General features: G+C 46.0%; 2 protein-coding genes across 2 annotated transcripts; both read left to right on the forward strand.

Moving 5' to 3' along the window:
• The first annotated feature begins 851 nt into the window (after window positions 1-851).
• LOC121603214 (protein takeout-like) lies at window positions 852-5,253 on the forward strand. Its single transcript, XM_041931914.1, has 4 exons — window positions 852-1,288; window positions 4,053-4,290; window positions 4,396-4,529; window positions 4,628-5,253. Exons 1-4 carry the CDS (start codon window positions 1,213-1,215, stop codon window positions 4,927-4,929), a joined length of 750 nt encoding a protein of 249 aa, XP_041787848.1. The 5' UTR covers window positions 852-1,212; the 3' UTR covers window positions 4,930-5,253.
• A 5,271-nt stretch (window positions 5,254-10,524) lies between these two features.
• On the forward strand, window positions 10,525-13,627 carry LOC121603212. Its single transcript, XM_041931912.1, has 4 exons — window positions 10,525-10,980; window positions 12,659-12,902; window positions 12,972-13,102; window positions 13,171-13,627. The coding sequence occupies exons 1-4, from the start codon at window positions 10,890-10,892 to the stop codon at window positions 13,470-13,472; spliced, it is 768 nt and encodes a 255-aa protein (XP_041787846.1). The 5' UTR covers window positions 10,525-10,889; the 3' UTR covers window positions 13,473-13,627.
• The last annotated feature ends 592 nt before the right edge of the window (window positions 13,628-14,219 follow it).

Consider the following 14,219-nt stretch of genomic DNA (forward strand, 5'->3'; position numbering starts at 1 on the left):
CAGACAAAAAAAAATCCAACAAAGCGGGATAAAACCACCCGCAACACCTTCCCGTACTGGTTAGAAAGTCGCTTTACAGTCGTCGTAAAGAATCTACTCTTGCTAATGCTTGGCAGGATGGTTCCATGCAAAGCACAAATTCCTTCACAGCAAACGCTCGCCCGGTCAAAAGGTAGCACACCGTGTTTGCCTTTCCAATCAACCTCCCGGGCTCCAGCTCCCGAAAATCTTCTTCCCTTAACTTCGACGCTCGGACAATACAAACAACGCTGCGAACATAAACTGCGCGGGTGATTCGGCTAAAAAAACAAATCAAAACAAACTGCGACAACGCCGAATTCTGGGCAACACGATGATGGCATCAGCAATGGCGTCTCGGTCGTTGTTTGGTGCCTAACGCCACTATTTATATTCACCCGCTTTCCAGCCGTTTCCTTCCCTCCCCCGGCGGACAAAAGCATACATTTTATCCAGAATGTATGATATTGAATACTGGTCTCAGGTTTAGAACAAATTGAAGATCACCTTTTCGGAGGTTAAGTCGCCATGTTTTCTTCCTTCTTTGAGCTCAAAACTGCATCCGCGAATGCATCGCGCAACGGTGCAGCTGGAGTGTGGCAGGCTTAACCACTCGTTGACCTACCCCTCCGACCTGGCGCACACTTCGGAGGCCGCAAGTAGGCAGCAGTGGCAGCCCGGAACAGGCTCACACCGCCCATCACTCCCTCCCCCGTGGGTGCGTATGTGTCGTCGTTCGTCGATCGCGATCGTTGCCGTGCGTACGTGTGTGTGTGTGCGTCGCGATCGTTTCGCGCGTCGCGCACGCTCTGGACCACAGTCATCTATAAAAGGTAGCCGCCAGTCGATCATCGGCGATAGTAGCGATCGTTGTGCGTTCGATTTCGCAGCCTGGCACGGTAAAGCAACACACAGCCACGCATTCTCTCGTTCTTCGTCCACCGAACAGGCAGAGGAAAAGTGAGAGTGCGTTCCGTTCTTTGCGGCAGCAAAAAAGAGGACACGGAGTTTGGAATCGAACACGCGGCTACAACGCCAGAAGCTTTCCAAGGATTCTACAGCGCGCAAGTTCACGGTCACGGCGTGCCCGAAAGTGAAGTGCACGTGTGCTGAGTGTACAGATTGAGCAAGTGGGTGGAAACAACAGTGAGAAAGAAAGTGAAACCGGAAAGTAAACCAGCCAAGCGCGCAAGCATGCTGCAAACGACGAACCTGGTGTGGATCGCCCTAGCGGCGATCGTGTACCTCGGGGGAAGCTTCGCCGCACTCCGTAAGTGTCACAGCTAAGCTTACGAGCTCAGCGTAGAATAGTAATTTTTGTGCCAATTTTCGTGGAAATGTGTGGAATTTTCCTCGCTACGAATAACCACGGTGTAATACGTAACGAGGCTGCAATGCATGTCATTAGCTTCCCCCAGCGATTACGTTACCGTACGATTGCTTGCGAGCTCTGCTCCAGTTTTCCAAAAGCCTCAGCCTGCTCTTCCCACGCTCGTGTTCCGTTCGCGAGCGGGCTCTGCCTTTTGGGCGGAAATAATTTCACCGTCAGCCGTCAGCTTTTCCGACCTGCATTCCTTGTTGGTTTCCTCCCCACCGCCGAGGGATGCATCTGTGCTGTGGACTTGGAACTCCACGATTCCCGTGAAATGCGGTGGGAGACCGTCCGTCAGATCGAGAGGGGTCCGTGGGGTTGGGTACAGCGGCTGAAGGTTGGGAATTATAATTTAGCAATTGGGATGCGATACGATCGTAAGTGCGCTTCGACTGGAATGGCGATCCTATCGTGGCCGATGTATGTGTGTGTATGGCTTGTAGCTTGCATAATCGTACGTGGGGAAAAATTAACCCATCTCCGGGTCTTATGTACGATTAGCAGTGAAGTTGCATTAGGAAAATGGTTTAATTGGCCATTGAATTAAAGTGGAATGTTCTGCTAAGCACAGGGATAAGAGTTGGCAACGATTTAGTAAAAAAAATAGTTCCGATGGGATATAGTTATAGTTAACTTTAGAGTACAGCGAATTCTGGATCTCGGAAGAAGAGAGATGAAGAGATCATATAGTAACTTCGCAATACTGCCTCTCTAATGCAGTTCTAGAAACAATTTTTTATCACATTTCAAACCATCCCAAAATTTAATATATTGAATTATTAACTATTAAGTAAAATGTATTTACTGAAGAATTAATTCTGCAGTTTTAGTTAACTCATATTCCGATCCTGATACTGAGTCCATCGTTTATAGGACTTGTAGGCAAATTTTGTGGAGCTACATATTGACCAACACTGTGGCAAAAATTGATGAAGAGTTAGTAATAAACAGCTTGAGTGAGTAATTGACCATATTTTCATGAACAAGTTGCAGCTAATACGTTGTGCAACAAACTCAAGGAATCATCTAAAACTTATTCTGGAGGCAGCTGGAAAAAGTCTCACATTGATAGGCTTTGAATTCTTCCCAATTCTAGGTCTCTTTAACATAATTTTGAGGTACTTGTCCATCTTAAGCGGTATTGAAGTTGCTCTCTTATCTCTTTTAGAGCTTCTACTAGGCAGGATTCTCTATAAAAAAGTTGATAAAATCTGAAATAGACTACCAAATTGTATAAACACTAGTACATCGAATGTGACAACGTTTTCCACAATCTAAAACGATATTATGTCTCAAAATTCAAGTTGAACATACATTCAGATATGTTTGGAGCAAAAGAATTGATTGACCTGGTTGTGTTTGTACATCGAAGTGTACAAGAACCTTAAATTAAAACATTCCTTGCAGGAGGAACACACAGTAAATTACCATTCATCTCCAATCAGCTCGTAAGCTTGTAATCAAAAGTGCAATACCGCATGACCGGCACTTCTGGCCCATTCCACCACTCACGTGAGCATGAATGCGCAACCAGCAAACACGGATAGTAGAATGATATGTTTACTGCTAGTCCTACTCAAAATCACAACCTCGAGTATCCTTACCATACGCTTCAGTTAAGTCGGAAGAACACTAAGTGGCTGCACGCGCCAACCGATGCCCTCTCCAAAAACGTGACACTTGACCTCGGGAACCGGACGGGAACTGTAATCGGGAAACCGTGTAGTTAGCGCACCGTGTAATCTACTGGCATAGTGCACCACATTCGCAAAGGCGGTTGAAAGGTCACGCTTGTTTTCAATTTTGCGCCGAGCTAACTGGTTCGCCGGTTAATGCTATACCCCTGGGCAGTGCTTACTAACGGAACTTCTAACGTTTTTCCTGTGGTTTCGTTGTATGTATCCTCGTACGAGTACGCTCAACCGCCCTTAGACCGCTCATGATTATTAACCCCGGGCTCGGGTCGGACTGTGTGTGTGAGAGTGGCGTAATAGCCCGTGAGGACATACGACCTTGGCCGTAGTGTTATATGTCGCGTCACTTGCGCGTACGTTCCGGTTGTGGTTCTGTTCTGCCTCCGACTAATTGAGGCGTGTGCGCAAAAACCAGAAGAGGCCGTTTAATTGTGGCCCGATTAACCCGGGCCTGTGGCGTGTGGCCCGGAGAGTCTCTCTCTCTCCTTCTCTCTCTCTCTCTCTCTCTCTCTCTCTCTTTCTCTCGCATCTCGATCGACACAATTGTTTGAACAATCTTACGCGCTTTCCTTGCGCCGTGCGTATGAGTCACGTATCTCCGATTAGACCGTGGCGTTGAGCAAAGCAGTCCAAACCCGAGAGATGTGTTGAATTTCCGCGCACGCACGCACAGTTATGTCGCCTTTTGTTTGAAAGAAAAAAATGCATTACACCAAACGCTGCAGAACCTTCTAGTAGTAGTAGCTTGTTAATATTCCCGACAAGTAGCCCCGTATTGATTGAACGGTGGCCTCTCCCCACGAAAGCGTCTTTGTGCACTTGACATTGAGCGCGGTTTGACAGTACACAGTCTCTTCGGTGGGCTGGAACTACCCTTCCCACACCCATTTCCGGTCATCAAGTGCGACGATGATTTAATAGCACCCCCCCCCCCTTTCCCCTTTCTTTCTATTTCACCACCGCTCCAGCGTCCTCCATCAAGGTGTGCTCGAGGAACGATCCCGAGCTGAACCGGTGCGTGATCGAGGCGGTGAACGATCTGCGGCCCCGGCTGGCCACCGGCAAAATTTCCGACGAGTTCCGAATTCCGCCGCTGGAACCGCTCGCCCTCGCGACGGTCAACATGGACCGGGGGGCCGAGCTGAAGGCCACCTTCAGCGAGCTGCTCGTGTCGGGGCCGAGCAAGTTCAAGATCGACAACTTGAAGTAAGTGAAGCCCGTTGTGGCGCGGTCGTTCGGGCGTGATTAGATGCTTACCTCTCTTTCTCTCTCTCTCTCTCTCTTCTCTCTTCACGAACAACAAACCAAAAGGGTCAACATCGAGAAGCTGATCTTCGACTTTAACATCTTCCTGCCGAAGCTGTCCTTCAAGGGAAAGTACGATCTGAAGATTAAGCTGCTGCTGCTTAACATTGCCGGCGTTGGCGACCTTTCCGGAGTGATCGGTATGTGGGAAGCCAGCTCTAGAACGTTCTACTTCTTCTCGAACATTGCTCACACTGCTTTCCTTTCCCTTTTTGCCTTCCCTCACTCCTACAAACAGAAAACAACCAGGCCCGGGTGAAGCTGCTGTGCGAAAAGTACGCCAAGGACGGCAAGGAGTACGTGCGCGTGAAGAAGCTGGTGGTGCGCATCCAGATCGAGAAGGGCCGGTTCGACATGAAGGACCTGTTCCGGGGCGATCCCGTCCTCAGCCAGGCCGGCAACCAGTTTATCAACGAAAACTCGCGCCTCTTCCTGGACGAGCTGACGCCCGGGCTGGAGCGCAGCCTGTCGGACACGTTCAAGGCGACCGCGAACGAGATCATGCAGCAGGCGACGTTCGACGAGATCTTCCCTGCGTAAGTGTCCGCATTGTGGTGTGTCTGTTCGGTTTTGTGTCGTCCTGGGAAGGAGAAGGCGCGAGTGAGATGATCTGTGATTCTGGTGCGCACGAGATGTCGCATCTTGGTTGGGAGGCTGCGTACACACAAAAAAAAAGCGCAGCGTTTTACGCGTTTAAAAATGTACCTTTTTGTCTAGGTCTGTAGGTGTAGTAAGGCACGGTGTAACCGTGTGTGTGTGTGTGTCTGTAGTACGGTACTCAATTACTGGGAGGGTAATAAGTAATAAAAACACAATGGTTGTTTTACAATAAAGCTTAGTGGACGCTCGGAAGCGGAAGTATAACACTGACAGGACTGATGATCGGGTGTCAACGGGCGCATCAAGTGAACGTCCGAAACGTCGTTTCACCCCTGGAGTTAGCGATGATGACAGGCGGCGGCAAGGAGAGAGGGGGGTGGGGGGCAATCTTTTCATCACAGACGCACTGTGTTGTCTGCCGTTCTTTGGCATTGCGGCCCCCTGCACTTCCGTGTGATCCGTTCCTCTGTTCGCTGGATGACGGAGCAATAAGCTCAATTATGTCGGATGGCGCCTCATAATCTCGGGGAAGGATCGAGACGGTAAGAACTCTTTCCAACACGCAATACCGGCTCTCTGCATGAGCAGGTGGAATTGAAAAGGGGTTTGAGGAATGGTGATGGAACCACTTAGCACCACTCGATCGATATGGATGTGCAGGGGGTAGGCAATAATTACATTGATCTAGCGCTGACTGCCGTACGAACAACAGCAACAAAAGCAACGGCAAAAAACACATCATAATAATGCTCACTTATTCGCTTTCATTATACGCTCGGGTACGCCGCTACAGGCGGCCCTGTGATGAGAATTTCTCACCCGCTTGGCGCGGTAAGTGGGCCAGGCTTATTCTATAAAGTACTGACTTCTCTTTGAACTTCTCAGACGTGCCCCGGCCGAACATAAAAGAGTGATATGATTCATGCGTACTGCGTCAATCGGTAAGCGTAGAGAGTGTCAGTGCCTACTTGTGTGTGTGTGTGTTGCTATTGGCCTTTACTGGAAGTGTTACTATTTCTAGACATTTCTCTATCGATCTTATTAGCGATGTGATTATGGGTGCAACTAGTATGTACGTCATACTAGAAGAGATTGTTGAATTAGCATATCTTGCATCGAATTAAACGGCTGCAAAACGGTTGCACTTTTTGCTTTTGCGAGAAATTCTCCTCCATGTGTTCATGGCTATATATATCTTGTGTGTAAATTGTAATTTAAAAGGTTAAGTTCGCTACAAAACAAGCAAAGCAAGGAAGAAAAACATGAATTGATCTTTTATGATCATTCACGGAACCCTGCAGCCTCCTGTAAGGCAAAGCGAATGAATCATATTATAAAATATAGTGTCACTCAAAGCTTATCAGAGGTCCTTAACTTTATAGGCTAGTTTTTACAAAATGTTATATTTTTATAGCACATTTTAAAACTCCATCAGAGATGTCAAACTGCCGATTTCGATAACTGCATATTTGTGATAGCTTTTAAATATCATCACCAGTGGTTAGATATTAAATCAAGTAAGCATGTTTAGGTGTTATTCCTTTTTCCAAGAATATCTCATAACAACTTAAAATGCAATGCTATTGAACGATTCCTGAATTTAACCATTGAATTGATTTTAGCAATTAGCGGAACTTGGGGCAAGTGTGCCACCTTAAGCATTTCAAGTTATAACTCACTAAAACGTGTTTTTCAAAAGCCGAATTAAATCTCAGAACCATTTTACATCTATTTCCTTACTTATAAATGAGTTTCGCTTGAAAAAAGTGCAAACAAAAACAGTTTTTGAAGCGTTTTAAAAAGGGTCCAAAAAGACGTTATTTTTGGGCTATGGGGCAAGAGTGCCACTCGTATGGGGCAAGAAGGCCCGTTTATTATTATTATTACGTTTGTACCACTAGTGTATGTATTCCTACATGTATTTAGTCCTCAATGAACCCTTTTTGACCACCAACTGTACCACAATATGGTTGTTACTGTTCTGTTTTTCCGGGGTGGAATCCGCTCACAATAGCGCACCATTCCGCAGCACGCTACAACAATGTTTACATTTTTGACAGCTCGCGCCTATGAAAGATGGTGGCACACTTGCCCCAAACAGAGATGGCCAACTTGCCCCAAAAGTTGTAACTTTTTTGAAATTGAATTTTTCAGTGACAAAAAGAATTTTTTTTTCAACTAAACCCACAAAAAATTTCACGTTTTTTAAGCTATACGGTGGTGTAAATATTTTCTCAGTTGATTGTTCGCATGATTTTTGAGAGCTTATTTGGTTGGATTAAAAAATTAAAATATTCTGCTCAATTTTGAAACTGAATATAAATCAGTTTAAAACAATGGGAAATATCGATTGGTCTATATGAAATTAGGCTCAGAATACCTAGTCATTGGAAAGCAACCAACTGTATACACAATTGATCATTAAACTAAAGTTTTTAAGGAAAAATGCTTGGTAGCACTCTTGCCCCGTATGGCACACTTGCCCCAAATTCCGCTACTACTATTTTCAGCTATCTAAACATGTTCTTCTATGGTTTGTGGTGTGATCCTGATGTAGAGTAACACAACTTTACAGTAAAAACAATACATCAATCTATAATTTTGTTGTTGTTTATTTTAATACAGACATTGAGCCGATTGGCCTCATTCGCATCTTTATCTAAAAGCTTGCGAATATGTCGCTAACGCTTGTATAAGGCTGCGCTCTGGCACCAATCGAACACGACATCCGACTCGAATAAACCTATATAATCATATGCAGGTGCACTGTCAGACACAAACAAACAAACAAGACAAACATGGCAAATCCCATACATTTTTCATGTTCGATGTCGTGTTCGATTGGTGCTAGAGCACCGGGTAAGTTGGCATAATCACGTAGGTTGTTACGACAAGAAGAAAACGAATAAGTAGCCTTTGAGATTCATGAACCCTAACAGATTTATGATAAAGAGGCTATCCAGTTAACGATATTGACAGTCTGCAATACGAGTCGCCGATCAGGATTTCAATAGCACTATTTGATCTCACTAAATTCACTGATTTGAGTGTTTGTTCTTATATGGCGTCGTGACTGGCTGAGCTATTTCAGCGACATATTGATAAACCATAGCAGGATAGTCAATACTAGCGTTGGGTTCTATGAATCTTTCGTTGAGATTCATTCATTTAAATCTTCAGCGATGAGTGATTGGAATCTCGAATCGAATCAAATCACCAATGATTCAAAAATCATTAAAGCTTCATAATTCGGTAAAAATAATTAATTTCCAAGAATTCATTAATGTCTGAAGAATCATGAATCTCCAATGATTCATGAATCTCGAAAGACTTGTATAACTCGAAAAAATCACGAATCTCAAAGGATATATAAATCTCCCAAGATTCATAGAGCTTGAGCTACTTGTTATTCACCACAAGTAACCTAGTCGATAACGATCCACGTGGTCAAGCCAACCTATACCATCTTTCTTTACAATACAGATTCATTAATCTTTCGAGATTTTTAATCTCTCGAGATTCATGAATCTTACGAGATATATTTAGTCTGTAGTACGCTTGGGGCATACAGTCCATACTGATCTTGAACCCTTCACGGGGTTGTATTTAAGTCGTGCGAGTGAACACTGTAACACGATACCGGTTACTTTGAGTGTTAATTTTCCCAAAAAAATTATTCAGCTATATGAGGTTCAATCTTCAACCTTCTTTTGAAGGTCCTTTCGAAATTTGTTTCTTGTGCACGTTAAATAATGTTACTTAGTGTAAGGAAAAACCATAAACAGTGCTGGTATACTGTTTGAAACATGAGGATAACTGAGAATGACTGACAAGAAGTCATTTGAGGAATGTTCCATTATCTTAGGGTAATGATTTCATTGTAAAATGAATTTTAACTAATAAGAACCAATTTTGATAAATTTTGAAGATTCCAGCATTCAGCCTCTTACCTAAATTTATAAAATTTTGAGCAAAACCGAAGCAACGTACAACTGTTCCCATTGCAAGTATTTGGCAGGCAAATGAGTTTGACACCACTGCTTTGATCATAAACCATCAGCATAGATAAGCAAACAGAGATAATAGAAACACACTCATAGTTGCATTGTGTGCAATAAATCAAATGAATCACCATTCTTCGCTGGCAAAAATCGTTGTCACGTGCACAGCGATACCAAACAAAACTGTTCCAGCCAATATGCATGATGCGCTTTCCCAGAAGCTGTCCCACACTTTCTCCGAAACGATCAAGCGATCATAAGCGGCAATTCATCGCTGTAGATCCCCGTTTCGCTGTAGATAAGACAGCCGGTGTTAGATAATCTATCCGCGCCTTCCTATTTCTCTATTCCTTTTCGCGTTTCTCTCTCTCTTTCTCTCTCTCTCTTTCTCTCTCTCTCTTTCTCTCTCTCTCTCTCTCTCTCTCACACACACACTTACACACTCAGAATGCACTTGTTTTTTGCCATTCATCCCAACGCAGGAGGGCATTCCGTGTCAACAGTCAAGGCAAAGCAACGACACACAGCACAAGGTTGATAATGGCATTAGATCTGTGCCTTTGGCCTTTCGGCCATTGTCTCCATTGATGATGAGACACTAACCCCTCCCTTACCCTCTTTCTCCCGTTTCCCCGTCCAATCGCACTTCCGTGGTCAGGAAATGAAATGAAAGCCTTCCTGGTGGCACCATCCCTTCCCTCCCCCACGGCACGACACGGGTCGGTGGGCCGGAGTGTCATCGTAACAATTTGCACATCAATTTTAATTTGCCCCACGCGCGTGTGTGCATCATCATTGGTAGGGGTGGTACGGTTCAGGGGAAAGAATGTGCCGATTCCGTGCTTATCAACGGTGTGTTCTCTGACTCACGTTTTCCCAGCGCGCGCGTCTTGGAATTTCGCTCCCGCTCGCTGCTATTCTTACCAAGAGAAGAGAGGGAAAGAGACAGCCGGAAGAATCTCAGACGGTTTGGGGCGGTGGGGGGGGGACCGAAGTGGGGTGGGTAGGCTTGCCGGTTGTTGTGTGTAGGCCGTGGGTGCATGATTATGACAAGCTCTCAGCATCTTTCGCGCAGGCAAGTGTCATAGAGGAAGAAGCTGGAAGAAAACCAAGTGCGAAAGCGCGGCCAAAGAAAGAAAGCCGTCCCTGGCCATCAGAAGAAAAAAAAACAACAACACCCACGTTTCCTCTCGTTTGGCAGACGAAGGAGGGCGAAGAGGGAAGTCGGTACGGCGGCGACGATAAGTTGATCGAGCGATCAAGTGGTTCCTTTCTTCTCTCTGTTTCTCCCCATCTTTACCGCCGTACACACTCTCTCTCGCACGCTCTTTCTCTTTGCTTGTATCGTTAGATACGGGCCCGTGTTTCTTTTTTGCGTTCGTTTGGAATTTGTAACATTCTTTCTCAGGCGCTCTCTCTCTCTTTCTCTCTCTTTCAAGGTGGCAACGATGGATGGTGGAATCCAATTTTCCACCAACCCCCACCCAATGGTGGTGAGTGAAAACAAACACTCCCGAAGCGTACACAACATGCGAAACACTCGAGCCGATAGAGAAAGGCGGAAGCGGGCAGACGCGGGGAAACGCTGGAACTCCAAAGGAAAGCAGCCGGCTCTCTCTCTCTCCCTCTCTCCCTCTCTCTCTCTCTCTCTCTCTCTGGCACGCTCGCAATTGCTGGCCCAACTGTTAGCGGGGTGAAAATGGCATTAGTTCTCGCTGCCGTGCGGTGTGGTGCAGTTCGAATGTCCAACGGAACAACGCTCGCGCGCGCACACGCTCGGATTAGAAACAGACCGAGACAAGCCACGGACGGACTTGCAGGAGTTTGAAGGAGTTTCCGTGTTAACAGAAGGACTAAAGTCCCAAAAAAAAACAAAACAAACAAACAAACCGCCCCAAAATGGAACCCCGCTGGAGCTTGGGCTTGGGCTGTTGTCTGCTGATCGTGTGCTGGATTGGAGTTCGGCCGGCGAGCGTTGCAGCATTCCCGCGTAAGTGTCGCGCACCGTTTGGGGACGAAAAAAAAAACAACATAGTTCAGAATGAATAACAGAAAGGTGTTTGATCTCGGTGTAATAGTGCTATTCACCGGTTTTTGTGCCGGGTTATGACCCGCCCGACGCGGTACAGAAGTGTGAAGTGTGTTTCTGTGCGCGCGCAAAGTGTCCACGCGTTGTTACGGTGTGTTAATTTAATCGCTAAACAAGTTCGAATAAAACGGCCAACCGGCTCACACTCGCGCCACCTTGACCTGGGGTGCCCCAAAGCGAGGGAGGGAGGGAAGGGGTTTGTTCGCTCGCGCTTCCTGTGTCGCGCTTTTAAGTCTGTGCCGCTGTGGAGAGTTTGCAGCTTCAAGATACTGATCTTGGGATGGAAATGGTAAAGGAGGTGCACGATCGTTGCTGGCTTGTTCTTTCACACCTGAAGCCCTTTTGTTTATTGCTTTTTGATACAAACTAACAAAGAGAGAGAGGGAGCGAGAACAAGAGAAAGAGCATAAAACCCGGATGGGTCAACTTGAAGGGTGAAGGCCGTCGCTTTACAACCCGGAACATCGCAACTGGCAAAAAAAGGGAAAAAGGTCGAAGAAATGATCGCGTGTGGTGTAGGGAAAGGTTGTGAAAGGGGAATTAAAGGTACATTTTGTACACCCCGCGAGGCTTGCAACAGCGAATGGGACCAAATCCAGTTTGCGGAAGGTATCACCGTGCTGCTGACCTTTTGGCACAAGTTTTTCCACAGGGACAGAACCTGGATTGGAACTGTTGCTGTTGCTTTTGGCTCCACTGGACGCGTGTTCCTGGATTTCAGTGCTATAAATATCCAGCTCTCCGGCTCCGTGCTATCGCGCAAACCATTAACGAATTGATAGCGAAGTGTACGAGTGGAGTGAACGCAAAATGACGCACCAATCCTCCTCCCACCCTTTCCCATGGACGGGGTTGGTTTCCGGCGCCCGGTTGGTTTTGCCGATAAGCCTGGACTGGACAACGACACGCGTCTCAGTTGTCGTGGACTGGTGGAGTGATTGTGGATTTTTTTATTATTATAGCTTAACGGCGATGTTGTAGGGGCGTGTTTCTCTCTTTCGTCTCTTGTTCAATTGTCGCTATTGTAAAGACCTTTACAGACGACACTTTAAATCGTACGGCCCATGTCAACAAATGGCACAGTACTGCACAGTAGCACAGGCATGGTTCACTTCAGAAACACCCCAACATGTGCCACTGGGCAAGGTTAATTGGTGTGAGCACACGATTAATTGGGGACCGGTTGGGGTGTGTATGTCTGTGCTATAATCGGGCCTCCCCTGTAGATTGCCAGCTGTCGTGCCACTTTTGCCTCCCCCTCCAGTATTTAACTTTAATTCAATTAGCGGATCTCCACCGCAAGAATGAAATGTTCCTACCAAGAATGTGCAAAAAGAAAAGCAACACCCAAACAACAAAAAAACGAGCCAAAGATTTACGGTTTTATTAAGCACCAACACACACGCCCCGTTACGTTTGGATCGTGTGCGCGCGCGTTCAAAACCCGAAACCTTACGGTAGCATGATGATTTATGGTTTTTTGTGTTGGAGTCAGCAGAACTTTGTCTCTGCTTTGCTGGTTTCGGCTTCTAACCGTGTCTCTGTTTGCTTCTTTTCGTCCCCTTTCGTGATCTAACAGGCACTGGTTTCGAAGAGTTTCGGTGTATGCGCTCCAGCCCATCGCTCAACAAATGCATGGAGGGTGCGATCCAGCACTACATCAGCCACATGTACAGCGGTACGATCAGCGAGCGTACGACGGTGTCGTCGCTCGATCCGCTCGTCCTGCCCGACGCGACGCTGATCGAGAGCGATGAGGTCGTGTCGACGTTTACCCAACGCCAGACGACCGGCTTCCGGAACATGTACATCACGGACGTACGGTAAGAAAATGGTTCGTTCTGTTAGAAGCATGTCTTAATTTATGAGGAAACTTCTGCTTCTGCCACCAGATCGGACATCAGCCGGTTGGAGTTTTACTTCAAGTTTCACATCGCAGCAATCGACACGCGCGGCTCGTACCACGCGCGGCTCCAAGCACGACCCGAAATTGCCGAATGGTCCCAAATGACCTACTCGATACGTAAGTTTTCGGATCATTATTAAAACCAAAATGGACATTCTCTAAGCTCAACTCTTCTCTCCTAACAGGAAACTCCTCGATTCAGCTTCAGCTGAAAGGCTTCAACTACGAGCAGGACGATCGCGTCTACCTGAAGGTGAACGTTACCGACTGGAGCCAACAGATCGGTGATCATACGGTCGGCTTTCGGTGGTTCACGATGAGTGGCAACTACAGCCAGTTTAGCGATCGGTTCGAGCAGATCCGAGGGCACGACATACTGCCGGTGGTGGAGCGCGATCTGGTGCAGAGTGTGCGGGATCGGTTTCAGCGGCTGCTGAACGAGATCCTCCGGTTGGCACCGTTCGAGCGGTTCTTCCCGACGCGCTGACGCGCTGGTAGACGACTAGGGACAGAATGTTTTGTATATATGCTTAGGAGGATACCTTTATGCTCCCCACTAGTCCGAGGGTTAACGATTGGGGAGCCGTTTTTTCTTTGTTTGTTTTACGAATAAATCAAATTTGAACTGAAGGAAAGCGAAGAATGACTGTGGAAATTGGAAGCTGCATGAGAGTTTGTGTGCAATTGTGTGTTATTTGTGCAATATTTGGCGAAAGATAGAGGTCTTGTATGCAAGGCTGTGATTATTAGCTGAAAAGGCGATTTTATTAGCGATTTTTTCCCACAATAGTATAATTTTTATCATAATTTAAGATTTCGACTTTTTATCATATTTTAAGACTTTAGAGACCATTGTGACCGAAAATACTGAAAAAGTCCATTTTGAATCCTTCTTACATCTTGAGTAAGGCGTCATCCATCAATTACGTAACGCAAAAATTGCAAATGAACCAAAAAATCCCATTTCTTTCAAATTCAAAAAGATTCTGATAATCGAATGCTCAGCACAGTTTGCAATGTCCTTGCATCATCATCATCATCATCATCTTTCCAAAAAAGTTTCTTTGGTTCAAGATGTTGTATCATCATCATGATGCATCATATCATATCATCAACATACAATCAGTCCAAAAAGTATTCGTCTAGCTGAATATTTTGTATAAAAAGGCGAATTATGGCAGCAACTCGTATGGGGCGATAAAATTAATGATGAGGTTTGATAAAGGGACCATCA

The sequence above is a fragment of the Anopheles merus genome, unplaced genomic scaffold (assembly GCF_017562075.2).
Source record: "Anopheles merus strain MAF unplaced genomic scaffold, AmerM5.1 LNR4000927, whole genome shotgun sequence".
NCBI classification, from domain to species: Eukaryota; Metazoa; Arthropoda; class Insecta; order Diptera; family Culicidae; genus Anopheles; species Anopheles merus.